Below are 27,307 nucleotides of genomic sequence, written 5' to 3'. Positions count from 1 at the left end.
AGATCATGCATGAAAAACCCAATTTTCTGCAAGAAAACGAAAACAACACAATTGAATTATGAGATAAAATATGAGAAGATAGCTCTAATGTTAGGGTTCCAGATAAGAAAATAAAAAAGGAATCACGAGACCCGTTGTATTGCTACATAATAAAAAGTAAAAACACAAAAATACTGAACTCCGAGGAAAATTCAAAAAGGAAAATCAAAAATCAAAAGGCAAAATCAAAAGTCAAAACACATCAAACGAATGGATAACAACTGTCATATTCCTGACTTGAAAATAGGTTAGTTCCTAACAAATTCTATTGTAAAATTGCCTTTATTTGATTTGTCTCCCCTTGTGTGGCAGAGTTGGAAAAAATTGATACTCTAAAATTACATTCATTTTCGAATTATGAATTTAAATGTCCCTTTGGTATCCCTACACTATTTACTGGGTTTGTAATAACACGGCGGGTGCCAATTTATAGCAGAATGTGTTGATCCTACCGTAGCACCTGAGATCATCCCAAGTTTTTGGTGGGGTTTGTGTCGCTTAGTATTTAGTTTTCTATGTTGTGTATTATGTATACTATTATTTGTCTGTTTGTGTTTCATTTTCAGCCCTGTCGTTGTCAGTTTATTTTTGATCTATGAGTTTGACTGTTTCTCTGGTATCTATCGTCCTTCTTTTACAAGGGAAAGAGCGTTAGATGCAAAAAATAATATAAGATATTTTCATAAGATCGATTGCACCGCTGGTAGACTGTAAGTCCCAACTTGGTATAAGTAGCCTACTGGTCATTGCGTAGGTACATACATGTTCAGAAACCTATATTTGCAACTCTATTGATGAATTATTATAAAAACTGATGCCTTACTCAAAGTTGACTTGAATGCTTTTTTTAAGGTCTACTCTTTAACTGTTTACAATGAGCTTGATATACCCGCATAAATAAAGGCAACAGTAGTATACCATTGTTCAAAACTCATAAATCGATAGAAAAACATCTAAATCTGGGTCACAAACCAAAACCGAGGGAAACGCATTAAATATAAGAGAATGACGACACAACATAAAAATGTAACACACTCAGAAACGAACTTAGCATTAGACAAAATCCGATGAGAATAACAAATATAACATCATAACTGAATACATGAATTTGGGATAATATAAGAATGACCATATTCCCTAACACCTTTGTCCCCCATGTGTTATAGTCATGATCGATGCTTGTGAATGTAAACTCATGAAAGCGCTATAACAAAATAATAAATGTTAGGATGTTATAAACTGTCAATGTGAGCCTGTTCTAAAATTTCTACAGTTTACCCCTTCTTCTAGAGGTTTGAAATTACTAACTGCTGACTATGCGCCATGGGCTTTGCTCATTGTTGAAGGCTGTTGACCTATATTTGTATATGTCTGTGTCATTTTGGTATCTTGTGGACAGTTGTCGCATTGGCAATCATACCACATCTTTTTTTTTATATTTACACATGCATATTCATTTTTATAAAAGGAAGTAAATTCACAATTTTTATTAAAAAAAGTAAAAATCTACGGATGATTGTTCATATCTTGAAATGTACTCCTTGTGTCCTCGGCTTTCCTAATATCCTGTAAAATAATAAAACCTTTTGTTAACTTATAAATAAGGAAATATCTTTACAGTTTACAAATATAATCAATTAAAGCCTACATCTTTTCCCATTTTGTTGACATTCACTTCATTATTTTGATATCAACTATAACAGAATTCGTTAGAAAAACTAGCATAAGATGTCGTCGATGATGAGAATATACCGATTGTAAATTTGTTTAACTCCTAACTTTAAAAAAAAAATGGGATTAATATCTATTAAAAATTAAAAAAACAATTAGTTTACAACATCGAATGGTGAACTTCCTGTAGTATACATATATAGTATATGACTTAAACAAAACTCTCATTTCACGGCCGACACTCGGCTAACCGAGAGTTTGGTCGGTTAATCTATATTGAGTATGCGGCTATATCGGCGGTTGGTCTGTTAATCGGGTTGGCTAAAGTCTGTTAATCAGGTGTTATCGAGAAAATCATTGCAAGGTTATTATGTTTCATTGTATAACTTTTTAATTATATTTATATCATAAAAACTATTCATGTCTGACAAAACGATTTGGAGTACTGAATCCAGTGGTGTAATTTTTTTTTTTCTAGCTTCAATAAACGATCTATAAAATGAAAAGGCGAGTTACTCATCAGTAAATTTATACACATTTTACACACACAAAATGTACACAAAAATGACAAGTTGGTTGAGTTTACTTGCATGCAATATTTTGAACATCGAAAAAAGACAGGCATTATGTTTGTTTACCATATTAACATCAATATGTGAAAAATCTACACGAAAAACTGTATTTTGGTGACATAAATCAATTTTTGATAAAAATGTGGTCTGTTAATGGGTCGGATGTATAAAACTCGGTCTGTTAATTGGTCTGTTAAGAGTTATGAATGACATTACAAGCATAATTTAATTGCTATATGGGGTGTTATCTGAATAAAGGGATAGACTCAAGATTAGTGGCTAGAATATATGGAAACAACACATGAACAATGAAACATAAGTTTAGACAATGGAATCTGAAAATTGATAGAACTGGTTTCAAAAAGTGTAATATCAAAGTAATATTAGTTTCAAAAGACAATACATACCGGAGATACTCATAGATACCAGGATTGAAATTTTATATTTACGCCTTATATTTACGCCAGACACGCGTTTCGTCTACGAAAAACTCATCAGTGACGAAAAAAATGTTTAAGGGCATCCGATACAGTTTCAAGGGAGTTAACTCTTGGCGCGCCCGCAAAACGTCACTTTTAGCGGGACGTAATGCGTGTAATTTTCCGTAATTAGAAACATAATGTGGATTTTCGATGCTCCAATTTCTGTTTCTCCAGCATCTAACTTCTACACCATTAATATTAGTGCATTTGATTCTAACAGGATAGCAGTCTAATAAAACCATAAGAAATAAAACACATTACTGTTTCTGTGAGATCTTCAACAAAATATCGTATAGTTAGCAATCTCGAGATGACTGACCCTTTTTGGTGTTACTAATATAATGCATGTCAATTATCATTTTTGATATGAGGACGATGCTTCTTTAAATGCCAGCTTAATACCAAGACTATGTCCTATAAATTGATTGATTGTTGGTTGTTTAACGTCCAGTGGCAAATATTTCATGCAAAATTTTGACAGGACGTATTATGGTATACAAATGTCCGGCTTCCGTCTGTTCGTCGTAAACATGTCTGAAGATCTGTATACTTTTTGAGGATGATTCAAATTTTATTTTTAGAGTTAATGAGTTTATGAAAAAAGAGATGGTTTTCACATGTCGCACTGTATCTCAGAAATAATAGAAAATTATTGCAAATTCACATACTTGTTTGTTGAATTATTCCCCCCCCCCTTCCGTGTTGTTTTAAAACATGTATTATGGGTTTTTTTCATGCGTATCATGCGCTCGTAGTTCCGAGCTGTTTATTTTGTTCTTTTTATTTCATTTACAAATATATAAGAGAAATGACGGAATGACAGCAAATACAATGCAATTTCCAAAATTTTCGAATGACATAACTCTTTTTAAAGGATAGTTGATATGCACTGATTTTCGAACGTATCCATACGATATCAGTTTAATGGAAATTTGGCAAGAATTGTATACTTGAAAAAATCTAATTAACCATAAGGACTGGAAGAACAGACAGAGGAATGAACGTGCGATATTTTATGTACCCCGCAATGCGTCGCGCTGTGGTGAAAACAATATATAGTTATAATTTACCAATGAAATTGCGCATAGGTAATTTGTCCAGTCCTCTCCCTATTAATTCAATCGTTTTTGCCAAATCAAAAATTGAAATAATTATGGTATAGTTTCTCTGTCGGGACAAAAGCATCCTTTAGCATATTGAAGATTCTCCTTTATAAGATTTTGTTTTGTTTTCTGACACAAAAAAAAAAAGAAGATGTGGTATAATCGCCAATGAGACAACTCTCCACAAGAGACACAACATGACACATAAATTAACAACTACAGGTCACCGTACGGTTTTCAACAATGAGAAAAGCCGCATAGTCAGCTATAAAAACTGTGAATTTTAAACTGTTTAGGAGCCTCCCAACTTTATTCAATTGTTATCATTGACCCGAATAAAAGTTTAATTTTATGAATTAATGTGACATTCTAAAAAGTGATTAAAACGTGAATGGAGGAATTTAAAGGAGTATTGTAATGAAACAGCAGCCCACCAAACAAAACAAAACAAATAATTAACAAACATCTAGAGGTCAACATATGGTATAAATTAAAACATACGTTAATACACGAGTGTGTACAGTACATGTACCTGTATGTCAAGTTCTAAATTGCAATGTCTTTAATTTTAAAAGCCATAAAAATTATCATCAGTAATTAATCACTTTTCTTACGATATTTCTCACTTAGACCACAAACAAAGAGATGTATTCATGACTTACATGATTTTATTTCCGAAAACAATATTACCTATTTATAGGTTGCTCTTTACAAGCAATATTTATATATACATCTGAAAAATGTCGCCGGAAATTTGCAGCGATAACATCGAAAAAGTCTGCCAGCGACGTCGTGCACTTTAGCGCTATCGTTGAGGTGACAAAGGGGGGGGGGGGGGACGCAATTTTTAGGATAAATCGCGTTTATCATAGAATCCAGCACGGTGACATATATATTTTTTTTGAGATTTGGAGAAAGCATGACAAAATGCAGTTTATGCAAAAAATGATAAAAATGACATTTCCATTAACACTTTATTTCCATATTTTTGGATTAAAAAAATACCACTTTGAGCATCTGGTCCGCAATTTTAAGCAAGGCTTGAATAATTGTATAGTCATTCGTGTAGGGATTATTTTTTTTACTTATTGTCACTTATCACAGCTTCAAATTGAACCCGATCTTAATAATTTACGACGAAGAATATTTGCTCCATAAATTTTATAACATTGCCTGCCTTTTTTGCAAAATTGCACATATCCCCAATTTTCAGCCTCAATTTTCTCGAAAACGAGCACGGTGACCTATGTTTTATTTTGTGTTTTATTTTATAACTCGCGAAGGCCTACAACATATTTCAAAACTATAAAAATGACATTATATCGAAAAACTGTATCGGATGTCCTTAAAAGGCCAAATAAAACACGAAGTTGAAAAGCATTGAGGAAACACAACTAATACCGGCGTCACACATCAGCGTATAGCACTGGAGTGTTCAAAATCATTTACGCTGCCAATACGCTAGTAATTTTGGATGCATTTAACCTGTCAATCATATTTGTAACGTGTGCAAAACGAGCTTTAAGCGTGTATTGGGCGTACTAGAAACGTATGTTGGCGTATGTTGTATGTTTTTTATGCTGCATACAAATTTCCTGGGATTGTAGCGTTCATCAAGCGTATTTACTTTCCTTCATTGGTTAGAGGAATAGGGGGAGGGTTGATATCTCATAAACATGTTTATCCCCGCCGCAATTTTGCGCCTGTCCCAAGTCAGGAGCCTCTGGTCTTTGTTAGTCTTGTGTGATCTAGTATACATATTTTTTAATGGGCCAGATCAAGGACGCCTACGGGTGCGGGAGTTTCTCTCTACATTGAAGACCCATTGGTGGCCTTGGCCTGCTCTATGGTCGGGTTGTTGTCGCTTTGACACATTCCCCATTTCCTTTCTCAATTTTACCTTTGTATGTCGACGTACTACAAACTTATGCAACGCGCTTTGAACGATTGCTAAGCGTTCCTATGGCATGCAACTAACGTATACCGACTTTGTCAATTTTCTCTGTACGTTTGGTGCACGCCGGTCTATACGCCAATGTGTGATGCCGGCATAAGGTAATCTATTCCTGAGGTAGAAAAGCCTTAATTTAACCAGCTGCATTGCAACACATGACAGATTCATAGATGTTACAGACTTTGAACAGAAAAAAAAAAGGCTGATTGATAACTTGGCGTAAATAATAAATTCGTGCGAATTCGAGCGGCCAATCAGTCCATATAACGCTATATTGAAGTGACATACCCTTCAAGGAAATGCAAAGAAATAAAATTAAAATTAAAGTTCTCTTTCTATAAGGATACTGTTGCACCGTATTGTAATTTTTTCGTCACAAGTACATCTAATTTTTTTCAATGTGAAAATATAAACTAAAGGTAGTAAGACTATTGTCGTGGCTAAATAACTCTTAACTGACACGATTTAAATTGATAAACCCATTAACAGACTTTAGTCCCCTAATATTCATTAAAATGTGGTATTACTCAACTTATATAACAATTATGAAATATTTATCAATGACAATTATTTTTTTAGAACCAAAGTACTATTTTGTGTCCTTTAAATCATATATAAAAATGTTTTTTAGCCGTCTATCCAAAATATTGCTATGCGTACAAGCATAAAAACCACATACTTGCGAGACGCCTTTTCGTTTTACTTAAAACTGCGCAGGCTATGCATTTTTTTTACTGGTGGAAACTGTTCTATGATAGATATCATTTTGTCAGACACTTTTCTTTTTTTTATGTGGTTCTCATAATATGGCAAAAATCTGTATATTTAACAGAGTTTAACATTAAATTGTGAGTTTTACTCTTAACAGACGTATAACCAACCCGATTAACAGACCAACCGCCGATATAGCCGCATACTCAATATAGATTAACCGACCAAACTCTCGGTTAGCCGAGTGTCGGCCGTGCATTTAAAAGAATAATTAAACATAATGAGACATATGACAGTTCAGAGATGCTGAGAAAATCTAATCTGATGCATAATCGAAACTTACCTTGTTGACTCCATCCTGAATTAGATCCCCACCCTAAATTAGATCTCCTCCCTGAATTAATCCCCCATCTGTCAAAACGTCCTAATCCACTGTCAAAATGACTGCTTCTGTATGGATCATATGTAGCTGCTCTTTTGTGCCCTACAGAAGTAATATCATGTTTTATAATTATTTTATAATTATTTAAAGTGCAAAATGTCAAGTTATATTGGTGCTCCATTCATACATGTTAGTAGATAAAACATATCAACCTATTTACGCTCATTCATCTAATAATAATAAGTATAAAATTCCTTTTTTACATATACATTAAATTGTTATAACATGAGCAACACGATGGGTGCCACATGTGGAGAAGGATCTGCTTACACTTCATTTTTTGGTGGGGTTCGTGTTGCTAATTCTTTAGTTTTATATGTTGTGTCATGTGTTGTATTCTTTGTCTGTTTGTCTTTTTCATTTTTAGCCATGGCGTTGTCAGTTTATTTTCGATTTATGAGTCTGGTATCTTTCGTCCCTCTTCTTTTGAAGTATAATTTGAAAAAAGTTACAACGAAAGCAACATAACGTCCAAAAATAGTAAACTTTTAGAAATAAGCAATTTAGATATTTTGCATGCATCCTTTCATAAAAAAAAATACAGTAAACATTGACTATTTTGAAATTTGTTCAGAATTTATGAATGGACGCAATGTTGGGTACTACTTGCTCATATGAATGACTTATATCTATGAAAGGGGGGTTGTATACTTTTGTTGGTCAACCTACGTCATATAAATAAGAACGTGGCTTATGTGTGAATAAGAAGCCCAAATTGTAGTTTATAAACCAACAATAATGGACATTTGCTAATCTCTGTTGATAAATGGAATAAATATTATATAACTTACTTCGATATCCGCCATTTAATCCCCCTGACAGACGTCCACCATTCCAACCACTATTCCAACCATTATTCAGCTGTCTACTATTCCATCTACTTCCCAAAACTCTGGATCCCTGTGAACCCCATGATCGTTGATTATAACTGTTAGCAGTGGCTAAAGTTACCAGCACAGCAAGCATAACAACACAAACTAAGGTATTCATGGTTTCTGAAAAAAGGATAAATTAAATTATTAAATACTTTATCAATTTAATTGTGATTAAAGCTACAACATAAATATTTATGCTACAACAGGGCAAATAAAAATCATTGAAAAAAATTTTAAATTTGGAATAAAAAGTGTGCATTGCTAATAATATGACACAACAAAAAACGTTTGTCAAATTATTAAGTTTTCCAAAAAGGTACATAAAACTAAGTATTCTTTTTAATCGATTTCTGGAAAAATGTTTAACGTACGATTTTTGTTACTGTTAACGCATTTTGTGAAAAGAGCCGCTGTATCTCTATAAGACGATGAGTGAAACAATACTAAAAAATGATACAGGAAAACGATGCTCTTTCGAGGGTTGTTATTATCACGCTTTTTAATTTGAAATATCAATCAGCAAAGTTATGACATTTATTTATTTGAAAAAGCAGTAACCAAGTATCATTTTCTAATAAATATGAGATTGAAACAGCTGAGATAGTAAAAATTTTCTAAATTGATATAAACAAACTAAGTAAATAACTTACCTGTGTTTTCTTTTCTTGAAAGTATTTGATGAATGATACGATATGCGATAGAGAACACTGAGATAGCATTTCGGTTTTATACTATTTTTTAAAGGAAACACTGCTAAATGGGGATTTTTGAAAACCAAAATAACACAAGTAGACTACGTATATCAATAAACAGTTATATGATGTAAAGGTTACGACAATGATCAACAAATCAATGTCATTGGCTAGATGTTAAGTCTCTTATGTGAAATTTATGGGCACATCTGTCATATACAAATTACGTCTATCATTATACATTCAGTTTAATATAATCGTGAAGTATTAAAAGTACAGTAGAGATAGAAGTAAAATTTTAAAGATCAGTATTAAAATATAGATATATTCCTTTATGCCTAAAACCTTTTCTATGTCTCACAAATTTTTAAAATTAATGAAACTGGAAGAAATACGTTAATAATTGTACATGGACTTGTAAAATTTAACTTAACACACATTTTCTTTAGCCCCGTGTAACACTTCTTGCGATTTTTGCGATTTGAGAAAAAACATGCATTTTCATGATAAATTTGCCAAAACTCGAAATGATTTTTAAATCGTATTTTTTGAGATACCTGGTAATTTGCAAGTTTCTATACACATGTATGTGTGTTTTTAATTTGTTGATTAAATAAATCGAAAACGCAAGAAATGCTCTATTATTATAGGGACCCGAGCTGTCAAATTCGTGTTCACCGATGTGTAAGGAGAAAACAGTATTGTATTTTAAGCTCCAAATTGGTGATTTGATGATTGTACACTAAGTTAACTGACCATGCGTCTACGTTGTTATCTACTCTTTGGTCTGGTTGTTGTCTCTGACATAATCCTGATTTTCATTTTCAATTTTATCCTCTCAATATAATTAAACTGTTAGAAAACATCGCAAAATCAAACACTTAAAATCTGTCCAACGTCGTCTGCGTTTTTTCGCTACGTTTTCATAGCATCACTTGTGAATTGATGTCGTGAGTATTGGTGACGTTATCACATCAAAATGAACGTTACAAATTAAACAATGTTGCATAAGAATTATCTTTTGTATTTTCGTCTTCATTTATTTTGCGAATGTGCTATGTCTTTAAAGTATTTATATGGCATTGTGTTGTTCCTTGTTGACATAGTTATTGTTTGTTTTATAGTGATTAAGTTTAATAGCACACTGCTTACTTTTGTGCTGACATGAATTATCATTGATATGGTTATATTTATAAATTTACTCTTCACAAAAGTTTGAATTTTTGAAATACTAAGGCTTTTTTTTACCTCAGGCATAGATTACCTTAGCTGTATTTGGCAAAACTTTAAGAATTTTTGTCCTTAATGCTCTTCAAGTTCTTACTTTATTTGGCCCATTTAACTTTTTTGGACTCGAGCGTCACTGATGAGTCTTTTGTAGACTAAACGCGCCTGGCGTATTCACAAAATTTAGTCCTGGTATCTATGATGAGTTTATATACTTTCTTAAAATGTCCTGTGCCAAGTCAGGGAAATTGCAATTATGATACTATAGTTCTCGACTGTGCGTGTTATATTTTATTGTTATGTTTCTGTTGTGTCGTAGCTCTCTTATATGTGATGTGTGTCCCTCAGATTTAGTTTGTAACCCGGATTTGTTTTTTTCTCAATCGATTTATGAATTTCGGATAGCGGTATACTACTGTTGCCTATATTTGTCTACGGTAATCAAATTTTGAAATGTTTACCTATACTATCTGTTTTTTTTTGCCAATTGATTTGCCTTTGATTTGTTTTTGAAAATTTGGGCTCCAAAACCAATTACATTTTTATACGCTGGATGTGATATCTCGTTTGTAATTTTCTACGGTTGAACTTCCAAACCAAATCTTTGTATCTATAACAGTATGTGATAGCAGTTGACTATGCTAGTTGGCAAAACTTGTAGAAATTTTGGTCCTCAATGCTTTTATACTTCGTACTTTATTTGGTTTTGTGTTTTTTTTTTAATTCGAGCGTCACTTGTGAGTCTTGAGTAGACGAAACGTGAGTCTGGCGTAAATACAAAATTTAATCTTTGTATCTATGATGAGTTTAAACGCATCTTTATGAATATTTTGATGCCAACAAAGATAATCTAAGATTGTTTGTAAATGTCATATACACAAAGTTGACATGATTATTTTAAGTAATACACTTTGTAAACATAAGAAAGATATATCCTTGAGCTATGTTAAACAGACTGTTGATTTTTAAAAATAGATCCAGTGACGTCGTAAAGAAAATATTGATATTTTACGTTACTGAATAAGTCAAAGTATAATAACTTTTCATTTCTTGTTTAACCACTCTTAAATCTCACTTCATCGGCTGTTATAAAGTACGAAATTACAATACAGTAAAAAAATCTTTTTTTTATAAAGAATAAAGTGTTAAGAAAATTCTTTTTATCGATTCCTTTAGGAAGTCGTATAACTTATGCAAGGAGTGATCAATATAAAATTCAAAACTATGTCGAATGATCTAAAAGCAATAGGTTTCATAACAAATAACATATGAAATTTTCAAAATCTGTAAACAAGTTGGCTTACAAGACACAAGAAAAAATGAAAGTTTTGGAACTAAATAGTTCCCCCTACAAAAGCTTCTACAGACTGTCTTTGCATTCTTTAATTTGCAGAAGTCAAACTTGTACCACATTTGAAAAATTCCAAAGATATAGTCGTTCCAGAACTCCTCATTACATTGATGATTTTTACAGCATTTTATGAATGAATAGTAATTTTCTATTGGAAATCCTACATGTACACTTAGTACGCTTACGAAGCATGACATTCTTGAAAACCACAAATCGATTCTAATCTCCTTTGGTGTTAATCCAAAAAATGAAGATCAGGATCTTCCATCCTTATATTGGATTGCTAAGCATCATTAAAAGGAAAGGTATATTGCAGGTTCTTCCAAGTGTTCCACTGGACCCCTTTCTGAAGTTCTTACTGTCATACTCACTGCAGTTAAAGAAGGACTTCAGAAATATTTCGACACGGCATATTCAAGAAGTTGTGTTAATCAGATGTGTATACTGAAAAATTCGAAAGAGTTATTAGTTAATTTACAACCTCAATCATTAAAACATTGTACCAACATTAAAACCTTTGAATTTTCAACTCTTTATACCACTATTCTAGATACTAAACTTAATGCTCGACTGAAAGAACTCGTCAACTTATGTTTCTTTAACAAAAAGGGCACTAGACGTTTTAAATATCTAGTTTTTGGTAGGAATTCGGTTTTCTTTGTGAAAAATCATTCAGAGTCAAGCAAAAAATACACCGAAGAGGATATCAATCCCATGCTGGACTTTTTAATTGACAACATATTTGTTGCATTTGGAGGTTTAGTCTTCCGACAGACTATTGGAATCCCACTGCATTCATCTACTTGCAGATTTGTTTTTATATTCCTATGAAGCAGAATTTATCCAAGGGCTTTTACAGATAAACTCATCATAGATACCAGGATTAAAAATTTATATTTACACCAGACGCGCGTTTCGTCTACAAAAGACTCATCAGTGACGCCCGAATCAAATAATGTTTGAAAGACCAAATAAAGTACGACGTTGAAGAGCATTGTGGACCAACATTCCTAAAAGTGTTGCCAAATACAGCTAAGGTAATCTATTCCTGAGGAAGAAAAGCCTTAGTTTTTCAAAATTCAAAGTTTTGTTATCAGTTAATTTATAATTATGAACATACATTTGATTACTCAAGTCAAAACAGAATTGCAGAAAGGAGAAAAGAAATTAGCCCAGTCTTTTAATTTCACCTTTCGGCATATTGATGATGTACTGTCTCTGAATAATAATTGATTCAATGATCACTTACATTTAATATATCCAAGTGAACTTGAAATCAAAAATACTACCGACACAGATAAATCTGCTTCATATTCAGACCTTTTTCTCGAAATGATTACTTGGTAGGTTAAATACCAAACTTTATAAAAACGCGATGACTTTAATTTTTCTATAGTCAACTTTCCATTTCTGTGTAGCAATATCCTAGCGGCCCCAGCATATGGAGTATATTTGTCTCAATTTATACGTTACTCTAGATCTAGCGCAAAGTACGTTGCTTTTGTTTAACAAGGAATACTGCTTCCTCAAAAGTTGCTAAGACAGGGCTATGAATCAATTAAATTAAGGTCATCACTCAAAAATGTTACGGTCGCAATCATGAGCTGATTGGCCATCATGACACAAGTGTGTCAGAAATCATATCTGATATTCTTCCTCAGTCATAATAACCTTCCATCATTACCGACCTGAACAAAGAAATTACACGACGGTTGCCGTATACGTTGCAGGAAATGCTTACCCTTCCGGAGCACCTGAGTTCACTCCCGGTTTTTAGTAGAGTTCTTGTGGTTTCTTATTCATTATTTGTAACTGTTGATGTAAATGTATTTTGGTTTTATGAGTCTTTGTCTACTCCTTGGTTCTGATTGTTATTGTCATCTTCACTTTCATATCTTGCTTATTAATCCTTAAAAATAAGAAGTTCCTTAATGTAATACTTGTTGGTGTGTAACATGTACAAGTTTGCATCATTCTCACAGTCAAATGTAGACAACATAATTGCTTGATCACTTTTGAAATTATTGCTATGGTTAAACATACAAATGACTTTAAATACATGGGTAAGAGTTGTCTCCCATATAGTAGGTCTACCCTCGTAATTAATATAAAACAAAAAATATTAAAAAAACACAGAAAATCTTTATGTTCAAACATTAATTTTTTTAAACTTGATGTTCAGTGAAACTTTTTTCTTTTATAATAGTCTTTATTTACTTAAAGTTAATGCCACAATCTACAAATTATTTATGGCAGTTTTTATGATGTATAATTAGTAAAGTGAATGCGTAATAATGAACCTTTTATTTGTAAATGATAGATGTGATCATAAAATTACTTATGCGAGTGACATTGACATGTTGGTCATAACCTTCACAACCTGTAATGGTATAATAAAAAATCTACGTAGTTCAGTTGATTTATTTTGAGTTTTATTATTCCCCAATATTTATTTCCTTGTATCAAAATAGTATAAAAGAAGAATGTTATCTCAGTTCTCTATCCATTTGTGTCTTACAATCCATTACAGTACATCATACTCTAAAAGAAAAAAACATGTGAGTTGTTCATTGCTTTTTCTTATATATTTATCTACAAGTTATATGAATTAAGCTCTTTAATATGATTTTATATTGTATTTGATCCAAAGAAAACTTTCTGTTGTATTCCAAATACATCTCGAAGATGTTCAAGAATGCTGGCGAAGAAAAACTTTATTCTTAATTAATGTTAAAATAAAAATATTCAGTTTATATGCATTCCTCACAATAAGAGGTAACAAAGCCAATAAGAATAACTCTTGTCAAATATTTGCAATTGGAAAACGTTCATGAAACATTTCGTACTAAGCATATATCTTCTACTTGATTTATGAATCAATTTATCAAAACGCGTTTAAAAGATTAAGATATTAAAGCAGATGTATCAATTTCTTTTGAAATAGATTGATAGCAAAGTAAACGCTTCATATCTATAAGGATCACATAAAAATAACGTCAAAACACACAAGATTTCTTTATCATTGTTAATTTGGTATAATAACGCTGATGTATCTTTTTGTTTTACAGAAACCATGAACACATTTGCAATTGTTATCGGGCTTGCTCATGTTGCTGTGTTAGTTTCTTTAGCCAGTGCTCGCCGCAGTTATGATAGTTACAATCAAGGATCATGGGACGGTCTGAATAATGGTTGGAATAGTGGACGTCTAACTAATCGATGGAATAGTGGTGATTTGACAGGAAGCTGGAATAGCGGACATTTAGGAGGTGGATTGATTGGCGAACACAGAAGTAAAATCTTTTAAACATAATTAACGCTTATTTTTATTTGAACATTTTAATTCTGTTAAAGTTGGTCATTCATAGTTCAAAATTTGCTACTATTTTTTAAATGATGTATGTCATTGTGTAATATACATTCGTTTAAATATCTCCTCCAGAAAGAGTAGCCACTGAACGTTAGTCAATTAATAATCCATCAATCAATCAACGTGTTTTCACTTCTATATATATAATGTAAGTCGTATTTGTTTTCCTAAACATTGTATATGTAAAGATATGACATGAACATATTCCTAGCCAATAAGATTTAAAGACACTGTTTGTTTTAACGTGTGTTTTTAAAGCTTTAAGCTTCCTACTGTAACATTTTTCACGAAGGTATTGAATGATAATAGACCAAATATAATAACAGTTATTAATTTTATAGGATACAGACGAGCATCGGTTGATTCATACAGAAGCAGTCATTTTGACAGTGGATTAGGACGTTTGAACACATGGGGAATTAATTCAGGAAGGAGATCTTATTCAGGGTGGAGATCTAATACAAGATGGAATGGTAAGCTTCAATTCTAATCCTATAGCTATGAAATGTTATCCACATCTATGATCTCTTAAAATGGGAAATATTGGTGCAAATGTCTTTTATTTGATTTCGATCTAACACTGACTATATAGATATAAGAAAGGAACTTTGCCATTCTGATACTTTTAAACTAACACATTTTAACTTTTGCTACATTATTAACTTATAACAAGTTAAAGGTCGATATAAATTTCAATAGTTTGAATATAACTTACCCCACTAAAATATTATGAAATACAAAAAATATAGCAATTTACAAAACATTCAAGGTAAATTCAAAAAGGGCAAGTACATGACGCCAACAAAAGTGACCTTACATTAGATTGAGTGAAAAAAGAAACCAACTGGGATATTCCCATGGAGCAATATCTGCCTAACTGCTCCTTGGCATCTGACATTTACCTAAGTTTTTAATGGTATAACCAAGTGTTAAGTTTGCTATTTTGTATATTAAGTACTGTTTCAATGTAAAAGATTGAACGTCCTTATGGTATCCTTTACCTCTTCTTAACTTGGTACAAATATTTTACAAATACAATACACTTTAATTCAATTTATTTCAAATTACAAATAAAAAATAGGAAAAGCGAATAATATGATAACACTAGTTTATCGTACTGGTCAATATAAAATTAGGTTGTGTTAATATAGGGCTATAAAGTCTCGATTTAAAATTTAGTAATTTAAAAATTTTAGAAGAACAAAAAGTAACTGAATTTTTTCTACGTAGTGTCTTCTAGTTCATACACAAATAATGAAGATTTGAAATAACTGCAGATCATATAGAAAATATTCAGTTGATGTATTTATTTCATCTGTACATTATGAGAAAAACAAATAATTTTAACTTGAATTTCTTTTATTTTACAGGATATTAAGAAAATACGAAGACACAAGGAGTACATTACAATATCATGACTTGACAACAATCATCCGTAGATTTTTTACTTTTTTAAATAAAACTGTTAATATGATATGCATTAGCTAATTTTTTCATAATGCTGAAAATGCATTTGACATTTTATAACAGGATATTAATATGAACGTTTGATCGTGGTTATACATATTCTTACAAAAAGAACAAGCATAGACACGTAAGGTGGATCATCAGCTAAGATATCCTTGGATAACATTTTCTTAAACCTAGTCATATATGAAGGTTTTCCTATGCTTTTTGAAAATAATCCTCTTACTTATACGATAATCGCATAAATTTCCATCATTTTGAATACGATATTTGAACAAAACAAACAGATATAACAGGTAAAAATGTAAAAAAAAAGGGTACATAGGTCAACGTTCTGTTATGATCTTTATCACTTTAAAAAAAACCAGACAAATATGTAACAAACAAACACAAGAACAAATGACTTTATTACTTTTGGATACCATTCTGCATATCTGGTTAATACTGAACAAAAAGGTAAAACATGCTACATCGAGGAACAAGTGGTGATTTTTTGCTGGACTTTCGTATAGCAACTTATAAGTTTAATTTGGAGGTCGAATTTACAACAAATTGTCAACATTCATATGAGAAAAAGTAAAATCACAAAAATACTTAACTCAGAGGAAAATTTAAAAAAGAAAGTCCCTTATCAAACGGCAAAATCACATGCTCAACACAACAAACGAATGAATAAACAAACTGTGCGCATCCCGTTGCCGACTTCTCCATACTAAACATTTCAAACTGAGTCGGAGTTCTTTCAGTCACATTTCGAAAACAAAAGTATACAACAATCAGATCATTTAATTATACTTTCAGATATATCATGATGATCTTCTATTTATTATCTATCCTAACTTTTCCAATCTTTTTGAATTCAAGAGTTTAAACGAAATTGTAACACTCAGTCAATAAACCACATTTAATTTCCAAAATGGCTGGTGCAGTAAAATATGCTATAGTTTATGTTTTATATTAGATTCTATCCAGATATTTATATAAAAAACGTATGCAATCGTAATTATATGCTTAATGATTACATTTGTATTATATGATGAGATAGTTTATGGTCAAATATATACCTTTGGTATACTTTTTGTAACTCTTTCCTCATAATTTCTTGAATGTGACGAATAGAAAATAAGTAACTTGTATATGCCAAAGGTTTAAATTTATGATCATTGCTAGCCATGCTACATGTATAACTATGAAAGCTTTTTTTTAAAGCATTAATCACGTATGCTTATGCTGCAACCTTACTGTTGTCTTTTGAGGTACTATGATGTTAAATAAAAGGCAACAGAAGTATACCGCTGTTCGAAAGTCATAAATCGATTGAGAGAAAACAAATCTGGGTTACAAACCAAAACCACGGGAAACACATCAACGATGAGCATGATAAGACGAAAACAACGAAGCAACAGAAACACTAAAGTGAGACAAAAAACCAAACGACAATGAAACACACACATAAACGAACTATAAGATAACAACTGCAATTTATCAGACTTGGTACAGGACATTTTAAGAAATAAATGATGGGTTAAACCTGGTTTTGTGGCTAGCCATACCTCTCACCTTTATGGCAATGTTAAATCTGTCCAAGGTATCTCTGATTTTTTGTGAGAGTTTGACAAGTTTTTCATTTGGAAGTCGCATGATTAAATTCTGTGTATCAAATTCTATACCCCAAAACATAAGTAATGTAGTCGGCAAAGTAGTCTTGTCACTAGCAAGAGGAATGCCTATTTTGTTGCATACTTCTTGGAATAACTTCAAAGTATTGCCAACTTTTGATGTTTAGCTCGACTCGACAAAAAGAAAATCATCTCAATAATGGAGGATATCATCATTTCCGCTATTTAGCTGTATTATCCAATGCAAAGCTTTTGCAAATTTCTCCCACAGGGCACAACTTATTGAGGCCCCCATAGGGAGCATTTTATTAAGATAATATTCACCCTGAAATTTTATCCCCAACAAGTCAAAATCGTCCGGGGCAGTTGGCAACAAACGAAAAGCCGCTTTTACGTCACACTGGCTCAATCGTGCAAATGTTTTGTGTCTATTAATCAAACATGATGCTTCGTCCACTGAACTGTACTGCACTGAACAATGATCTTTATCAATAAAATCGTTTATTGAATTATTCTCAGGATAGGATAAATGTTGAATCAGTCTGACATCCCCATCCTTTTTGGCACTAGCCCCATTGATGATACCTGAAGTGTGGGAAAAGGTGGGTATCTGAAAGGACCAGCAATGCGACCAAGTTTAACTTCCTTCATTAATTTGTTTTTAAAAACTTTTGGGTAGCTGTAATGCACTTTTTTTAAATTGAAACTCTCCCTTGGTTCCCTAAAGCCAAAATATTTTAGTGAAAAACCGTATTTGAAACCAGATATAATTTCATGTGCTACATTGTTAAGTGGGTAGAATTCTAAATAATTTTCCAAGACTGATACATTTTTATAGGAGTATTTCCTAATGAATAAAAATTAATACTTTTTGTTACTTCTTCCTTGGGCCCGGTTATTACATTGGGCCTTTCTGTGTTTGCCACTGCATATTTCACAAATGTGTTTAAACCTACAACGAGGGAAGTAGGGACAGTCATTACCATTATTATAGTATTTACATGACATATTTACACTTCCAATAGTTACCTATGATTGTTGATGTTTTCTATTGTTTGAAAGTGTAGCTGCATTTGAGTTATAATTACCACGATTTTGTGTATTTGTTCTATAACCCTGTGATTGCACTGACCCACTGTTATGTACGGTGGGAGATGTGATGTGTAATAGCCAATATTCACCGTGTATATTTCCCCAAGATAAATTTGGATTCTTTTCTATTTTTAGCCTAAATTGCTCGTCACAGATGGCCCAGTTTTCTGACCTTGTTTCCACTAATCTTATATCGCGCATATATTTTAACAATTCCTGTGCCCGTGTACTGTATTTCTTAATGTATACGCTCATAAAAATCATGAATGCTGAAGTCGATTCATTTAATGACAAATAAACCCCCGACGATCTTTTTTCGATGCAAATTTTCCCCCTTTTTAATTTCAAATCGCCCTCGTCAACCTCTTCCATTTCTTTTTGCGTTCTCAAAAGAGAATGAAGTTCTTCAAACTTTCCCTCCCAAATCTTTTCTTTAATTTTAAAAGACACGTGTTCCCCCATTGTGTCATGAACGCTAGATTCTTGTGACGGAGTGAAATCAATGGAATTATTTGCAATTTTGTACCTTAATGCCCGTGCATCCTCCTCCGACTCATTACCTGATGAGATATCAGTAGTTTCCCCAGGTACTTCTGCCACCACATGTCCGACCTTTTTTGTTTTCTTGGCAGGTCTTCTCCGGCCAGCTCCGTCTTTCTTTTGGGTCCAATACTATGAAGGTCCGACTTTTATACTGGTAACCGTAATATTGAAATCAAATACAGCAAACCCGTGCCTGAAAATATAAAACAAAAACAGCAGCAACTATTCTCATAGGGAGGTTGGGCGGGTTCGGATAACTAATTTGCGTAACACCTGCTTTCTTGTCGACAGCAAATTAACAAGTGCCCGATACGGGAATTCCAAAATTCTATTCAAGCTGATACGGGAATTCCAAAATTCTATTCAAGCTGATACGGGAATTTCAAAATTCTGATTCATGCTGCGAGCGCCGCTATGGTCATGCCAAATATGGCATTGAGCTACAGGCTGCAACACCCACGCACCCACACGAATATTTGATTGAATTAAAGCAGATTATTGAAAATATAAAATTTTTATAATCTCAATTATTTTTGTAGTTTATTTTTTATCAGATATCAAAGGAGTAGGTCCGGTAAGGACCGATTTTGGCCTCAAATTTCAGGTTCATCTGACAAAAGATTTTGACCACTTTTTAAACACTTAAGTGTCTATTTCATTTGATTCAATTAGTTAATGTGAAAGATTTTATCTGATTAAGTCCTTAAAAACGATCCGATTCAAGCTCAAATATGAAAATTCTACCAAATATGCCGAAAAATGTCACTTTTCAGATGGTTTTTGTCAAAAATGAAAGTGTCCGCATCCGTGTTCATCCTCAATCTTTATATATGTTATGTATTATCATAAAATACAACTTGCATTTCAATATTAAGGATGAACACGAATTCGGCCACTTCCGTTTTACACGAAAACCGTCTAGAATTTAACTAAAATGCTAGAATTGTGAAAATTTCAGAAATTTAGCATGACTTAATGGTGCTAGTACCCGATATATGTGCATTCTATTGTCAAAAACAGCCCATATATATGTAGCAGAAGCATTCTACTGTTCAATAAATAACTAAAAGTTTACATTTTAACAATTTTGTAAAACTGCTATATTTTGGGGCCAAAAAAGGGTCTTACTGGACCTACTCCTTTCACGGAGTTCATATTTTTGCGTTAACCAACACATATATTCATGCACCAGGCCAATTCGATAACACAAATATACAATTTACGTGTGATAGAGGTTACGAGTGTATATTTTTCAATTTTTAAGAATTATAAGGATTAAACGCCTTTTTAAAGGAATTTATTAGTGTCAGCAACACTCACTTGTTGTTGTAGCCGTTGTTAAGGGTCTCTTGGTATAAAACAAGTATGCATGCTATGATCGTTTTAAACAAATCTGAATTTCAATTATTTTTCCTTGTTCATATGTCATTGAGTTTTAGTTTCTAGCTTTAATTAAAGAATCAAAATGCATAAAGTATCATTGAGCTGCTACATACATGTATTGTATGCATTTGCTCATAATCAATACACGGTGTTACCACCAACTGATAACAGGCACGGTGTGGAAAAATATGAATACACCGTCCATATCGAATATCTGAAGACATATTAAATAGTATTTACTTGTTAAAAACTATTTTTGTGAAGTTCGTATAGAATCAAAATGCATTATGTATCATTGAAATATTATGGTGGATATTTGTGGACAATTTAAATGAAAAGAAACTTACCCCTGTCTATAAAAAGTCCTATTCTATAGCAGGGTATAATATGCAGAATCTAACACATCAATTTAAACTACAACGAGCACTTCGTGAAGATGGGTAAGAGTCGGGTGTAAAACAAGTTTCAATATTCAGACGTTTTAAAACACTATAGTATTTTTTTAATAAATCAATAAATAGATCTAAGAAAAAACTGAAATGCATGCCAAATTGTGTTGGGCATGTGGAATTGTAGATATTATTCTCCGCGTGTAAGGAAAAAACAAACAAGACGCAGACACGATTAACCAGTCAGTGTTAGCTATATTAAGCTGAAGTCAAGTCAACACAATCCTTCTTGACAAGGTTAATAAGTCGTCATCTTGAGTACACGCATTGAAAAAACATTCAAATACCAACATTTATAAAAGTTAATTGTTAATTTGTATACTACAATATATACATAATTCAAATTAACACTAGAGACATTGTACTTTTTCAACAAATTTTTCTGACAAGGAAAATCAATAATCATCATTATTATTCACAAATATGTTACAGAACATGAAAAAAATCTACTGTGTACATGTAATTCAAATTCATTCAATGACATTTTACAGTACTTCATATATAGTTTTTTTTACCGATATGGATATGTTCCTTACGTCATAACTACAATCCCGTTCCCTTTTCATGAATGTGAACTACCGACTTAGACTATTTCCCGGGTTTGTAATAACATGAGCAACACGACGGGTGCCACATGTAGAGCAGGATCTGCTTACCCTTCTGGAGCACCAGAGAATCACCCCAGTGTTTGGTGTGGTTTGTGTTGCTTAGTCTTTAGTTTTCTATGTTGTGTCTTGTATACTATTATTTGTCTGTTTGTCTTTTTCATTTTTAGCCATGGCGTTGTCAGTTTATTTTCGATCTATGAGTTTGACTTTTCCTCTGGTATCTTTTGCCCCTCTTTTATAGGTACAGTGTACTTGTATAATGTACTACCTTTACTAGTAAGTATTGTTTGTGCAGATTTTGTAAAGTGTTCGAGAATTATTCAAATCTCGGACCGTTGGTTTATGCGATCATATCATATATTCCTGTTTATTAAAGTATTGTTATGGGCAGGGTGTATTTGAAATTGTTCAAAAGGACAAAAGTACTGAGATAAATTTTACTCATGTTTCTTTTTTGAATAATTTCTTAAAAACTATAATATATAGAGAGAAACTTGACATAGAGCAAAAATGATCAGTAAGAAAACTTATATTCTCATTCTCCAGCTCAAACGAATATAAATTATTTAATAAATTAAAAAACACATAGATAGATTAAGTGTGACTACAGGTGTAGCAGCCTTTGATATCTTCAAACTAAAGTCCTTCACTATAAATTCAGGTAAGCACACTGCCATTCCAATCATATAATAGAATATACAGTAACATAATCAAAATCTATCAAAAAGAAAAAAAATTCATTTAAATATAATGTAATATTTGGACATACCCACATTAACAAAAACCAACTCATAACAGGAGTGGGTGGATGGGTCAATATAATAACGAACTGCTGCTACGTTAACTATAGGCAAACTTCGAATAACTTTATTTTCTCAAAAGAACCCCTTAAGTAATACTTAATCATGCTTTTCACGAATCTCATGAGCGCATATACCCGTTAAACCGTCATTGCGGGTATATGCCATCCAATCAAATTGAACATAAACACACACCATGTGCTTGATGTACCCAAAAACACGTGTTTATAGTAAACAATCACTTGACCGTTACTACGTCATGTGACCAATACCTTTAATAAATATATATCTACAAATTAGTCAACATGGCAGTTATCGGGCGACACCTTATTGGAGATAATGCCCTTTAATGACGATTTTACTATTTGTGTTTGTGTATTTACCTTTATTTCAAAAATTATAAAAAATAGACGGAAACTGGAACAAGCTCAAATTATCAGCAATACAAGATCTAAAGTCAAAGTCTTCAATCGATTCCTTATTGGAGGTATTGCTCTTTAAGGACGATTTTTAACCATTTTTCGTAGTTTTGTCTATTATCTTGAAAACTATAACATTTATACGAGATAAAAAAAACACGTCAAATTACAAAAAAATGATCAGCAAGATATTAAACATCTACAAATAGGTCAACATTGCCGACATCGTCAGTCGTCTCCTTATTGGAGTGGTTGTTCTGACATGAAGATTTATTTAAACACTTTGTTGCAAAACTAAAGAAGATAGGGAGAAATTGTAAACAATATAAATGATAAGCAATACAAGATAAACAAACAAGAAATTCTTGTTATGGATTCTATTATAGTTGCACAATGTTATAGAGTTCCCATTGTTGAAGATGCTTAAAGACCTAGACATATATTTTGATTTGTTATTAATATCATGTGTTCTCTGTACCATTCCAATGTAAATGGTTTATTGAGAAATTAAGATAAATATATATATATAAACATGCGACACCGGCTCTTCAAAGCCTCTTATTTTCGTACCAGATGTTTCTGAAATGTGCACTTTTGTGGTACGTAAATGGCAAAATAGAGGGCTTTTTTTATCTTCAGTTGCTCGCATTTAAACTAATAAATAACAAAATTAAACATCTATTCATCTGTTATTAAGGAAAACGTCACACATCATCATTTTCATCTTTGTTTACATATTTATAATGACAACAATCACCGATCAGGATTTAATCACCAGCACAGAACAATCTATCACAAGGCAAGCTTACCCATCGCGAACGGTACCAAAAGAGACGATTATCACAATACTTTAAAACACTCTAGTGGCTAGAAGTGTTCGACTCCGATCTTAATTTTAACTATGATTTCTCGTCTTTCTGGTAAAGATTGGTGGTTTTCTTGGTTACTGAGGCTTCCTTCGCCAATACAAATGGTTGCCACGATACAGCCATGAGACCAAAATTGACGTTAAAACACACAAACAAACTTCAAGCAAATTATTGTCTCTCATCATTCATAAACGGTGATTACGTTTTAACATTTTGGACATTTAACTACCTGCATATTTAATCTGAGAGAAGTTCTATCTTAAAAAAACGAATTAAAAAAAATTGAAAAGTTTCCAAGGTAAAATCGATCGATATTTAAGTAACTTGTGTCTAATTGAATTAATCGTTTTGAAGTGCTGACCAAAGAGTTTTGAAGTGATGACCAAAGAGTTTTGAAGTGCTGACCAAAGAGTAAACATGGTAAAGAACATGTAAAAATCCATTCATTTGCTAAATAAGGAAAATATGTTTTATGCAAATAAAAGTTGTCAAACATATGTAAAATTCCACAGAAATATACTTGTTGATCTGGTTTTTTTAATGGTATTTTTAACAGTTTTGGCGTTCTGCTTATTAGATACGAAAATCACTAGGAATAATTTAGATGTAACAGCTTTGTAATGACGCATTTAGTTTTCTTTCAAGGACGAAGTAGCGTTTTCAAAAGCATTGTAGCGAATATATTGAATAAAGTGGAACATATTACCACAGTGGGACCTTAATACTTGATTAAAACAATTTTAGTTTAGATTGAAAAAAAAAACCTGTGAAATTTTGCGTGATTTTTCATTTCAATTGTTCAACAATACGAACAAAATTCAGAGATTCGTCATTTTAGTTGCAGGAAATCCGACAAAAAAATGATATTATGTATCAAAATTTGAAAATACTTTAGTTACACAGCGAAACGACCAAGAAGTCTCAAATAGTAATATGAAATTTGGAGATGTGGTATTATTGCAAATGATACAACTATCTATCCAATGCAAATGACACAAACTACAAGTCGCCGTTCAATAAAACGTGAAAACCAGAGCACATAGCAAGCTAGCGAAGGACCAACGTAACGAAATGTAAAACAATTCATATGAGAAAACCATGATTTATATACAAAACGATAAAAGAAAATCAATTTGATATACATTAACCAACGACAACCATTTAATAACAATATCCTGGTTTTAGACAGGCATATGCAGAATATTCTGTGGTTTACGGGATTTTTAATTTCAATTGTTCAACAAAAATGAGAGATTAGTTATTTTAGTTGCAGGAAATCCGACAAAAAAATTATATTAATCAAAATTTAAAACGTTTGATTTTTTTTTTGCCAAGTAAATTCCTCTTCAATTTACGCCAAATTTCCAAAAATACTTTAGTTACACAGCGAAACGACCAAGAAGTCTCAAACAGTAATATCAAATTAGGAGATGTGGTATAATTGCAATGATAACTATCGTCCAAAAGCATATGACACTGATGGTAGCAAACTACAAGTCGCCGTTCGGCCTTCAATAAAACATGAAAACCATAACACATAGCAAGCTAGCGGAGGACCGACTTAACAAAATGTAAAACATTTCATATGAGAAAACAATGATTTATATACAAAACGATAAAAGAGAATCAATTTGATATACAATAACAAACGACAACCATTTAATAACAAGATCCTGGTTTTAGACAGGCACATGCACAGAATATTCTGTGGTTTACGGGATCCCAATCCATCCCTTAAAAGTGGTAGGCAGTTTAACAGCAAAACAAAAAACAAATTAAAGATATCAGTTGAAAGGGCTTCAACCGTCAGATTGATACCAAAACAAAACTAGCCACTGAAAAATCACTAAAGACACAAATGTGCGATCTCAGATTACTCGCAGTTACCCAATAACAATTAATAAATACCATGTATCAAAGACAAAATATCAATCAGTACATCTCCAATTGATTTAGTGTAAAGACGTCATAAACAATGTCGGAAAATTACAAGTTTTTGACAATTAACTTTTAAGGAGCATCATTCTCGTATCTGCTCGATAGATTTTTTTTATTAAAATAAGAATAAGTATATATAGGTGTCGCATGATTTCCAGCGAGCCAACCATTTCAGATAAAAGGACTTAGAGAATTATGAACACAGCATATAACGTGTAGAATTCTTGACAGACTGACTGTGAAACAAATCTAAATTGAAAACCAACAACCCCATTTATACTTAAACATATATGACAAAAAGTATCCAACTATTCAACAAGCATGAATATAAAAAAGAAGATGTGGTATGATTGCCAATGAGAAAACTCTCTACAAGAAACAAAATGACACAGAAATTAACAACTATAGTAACAGCCTCCAACAATGAGCAAAGCCCATATCGTATAATCAGCTACAAAAGGCCTCGAAATGACAAATGTGAAACAATTAAAACGAGAAAACTGACGGCCCAATTTATTTACAAAATGACGAACACAAACAAATATGTAATACATAGATATAAGAAGATGTGGTATAAGTGACAATGAACAACTCTCCATCCAAGTCACAATTTGTAAAAGGTAAACCATTATAGGTCAAAGTACGGCCTTCAACGCAGATTCTTTGCTCACATCGAACTGCAAGTTATTAAGGACACCAAAAAGAACTTGTGTAAAACCATTCAAACAGGAAATCCAATGGACTAATCTATATAAAAAACGAGACACGAGAAACACTCATGAACCACATAAACAAACGACAAGCACTGAACAACTTCAAAATTAAAAAAATATTTCTCCTGTATGTTAATAAAAACGTATATAAAAAACATGCTCTCCCCCTCGGAAGATGAGTGAACAATGGCTAACGGCCCTGTCAATTTTGAAAGGATTTCTATATCTTATTGATTAAAACACTCAAGAAAAAATGTAGTGTCAGCTGCTGACAGATTTACAGACAAATGAATTGCTTTGAATTTAAAACTTGTCCTATCATGCTATATTTTTGTTCATGAAATTTGAGGTGTTTGTGCTATGCTTATTTTAATGGACATTTGCATATTAAACAATAAGTTGTTAACATTGCCATAGTAAAGAAACATAAAACAATATGATTAAATGAAAACATCAATGAGTCTGCAACTCAGCACACACACACAAACACACACAAACACACACGTACAAACACAAAAACATACATTCATAAGTGAAAATGCTACTATTTTATCATACGTAAATGATCGCACACACTATGTTGCTGACTTAAAATCTCACTCAAAATGGCATTTGATGCGACTGTCCTACAAGTGAGAGGTTTATCTAGCTATTAAACCAGGTTCAATCCACCATTTTCTATATAAGAAAATTCCTGTACCAAGTCAGGAATATGACAGTTGTTATCCATTCGTTTGATGTATTTGAGCTTTTGATTTTACCTTTTGATTAGGGACTTTCCGTTTTGAATTTTCCTCGGTTTTCAGTATTTTTGTGATTTTACTTAGTTGATGTAATCCTTAAAAGGCAAAGAAAGAAGTTATACTTTAAATAAACTAGTCACAGCTTGTACAAAAGTGATGTAATAGAGCGAACACA

At 32.3% G+C, this 27,307-nt stretch overlaps 1 protein-coding gene and 1 long non-coding RNA gene across 2 annotated transcripts; one reads left to right on the top strand and one right to left on the bottom strand.

Moving 5' to 3' along the window:
• Positions 1-1,511: 1,511 nt before the first annotated feature.
• Positions 1,512-8,612, bottom strand: LOC139518588 (uncharacterized). The gene is made up of 4 exons (XM_071310066.1): positions 8,500-8,612; positions 7,766-7,969; positions 6,876-7,016; positions 1,512-1,605 (listed from the first exon to the last, which is right to left on the bottom strand). The coding sequence occupies exons 2-4, from the start codon at positions 7,962-7,964 to the stop codon at positions 1,598-1,600; spliced, it is 348 nt and encodes a 115-aa protein (XP_071166167.1). The 5' UTR covers positions 7,965-7,969; positions 8,500-8,612; the 3' UTR covers positions 1,512-1,597.
• A 5,605-nt stretch (positions 8,613-14,217) lies between these two features.
• On the top strand, positions 14,218-15,963 carry LOC139518587 (uncharacterized). Its single transcript, XR_011663422.1, has 3 exons — positions 14,218-14,412; positions 14,831-14,962; positions 15,860-15,963. It is a non-coding gene; the product is annotated as an uncharacterized lncRNA (long non-coding RNA).
• Positions 15,964-27,307: the final 11,344 nt, after the last annotated feature.

This window comes from Mytilus edulis, chromosome 4 (genome assembly GCF_963676685.1).
Source record: "Mytilus edulis chromosome 4, xbMytEdul2.2, whole genome shotgun sequence".
NCBI lineage: Eukaryota > Metazoa > Mollusca > Bivalvia > Mytilida > Mytilidae > Mytilus > Mytilus edulis.
Note: the sequence above shows the minus strand (reverse complement) of the source record. Positions and strands in the feature narration are given on the sequence as shown.

Bases quoted from the DNA above. Each gene is read 5' to 3' on its own strand.
- LOC139518588 (XM_071310066.1), bottom strand. From the start codon at position 7,964: ATGAATACCTTAGTTTGTGTTGTTATGCTTGCTGTGCTGGTAACTTTA. The intron at 7,017-7,765 runs GTAAGTTATATA...TTACTTCTGTAG, and splicing joins ATTAAATGGCGGATATCGAA to GGCACAAAAGAGCAGCTACA.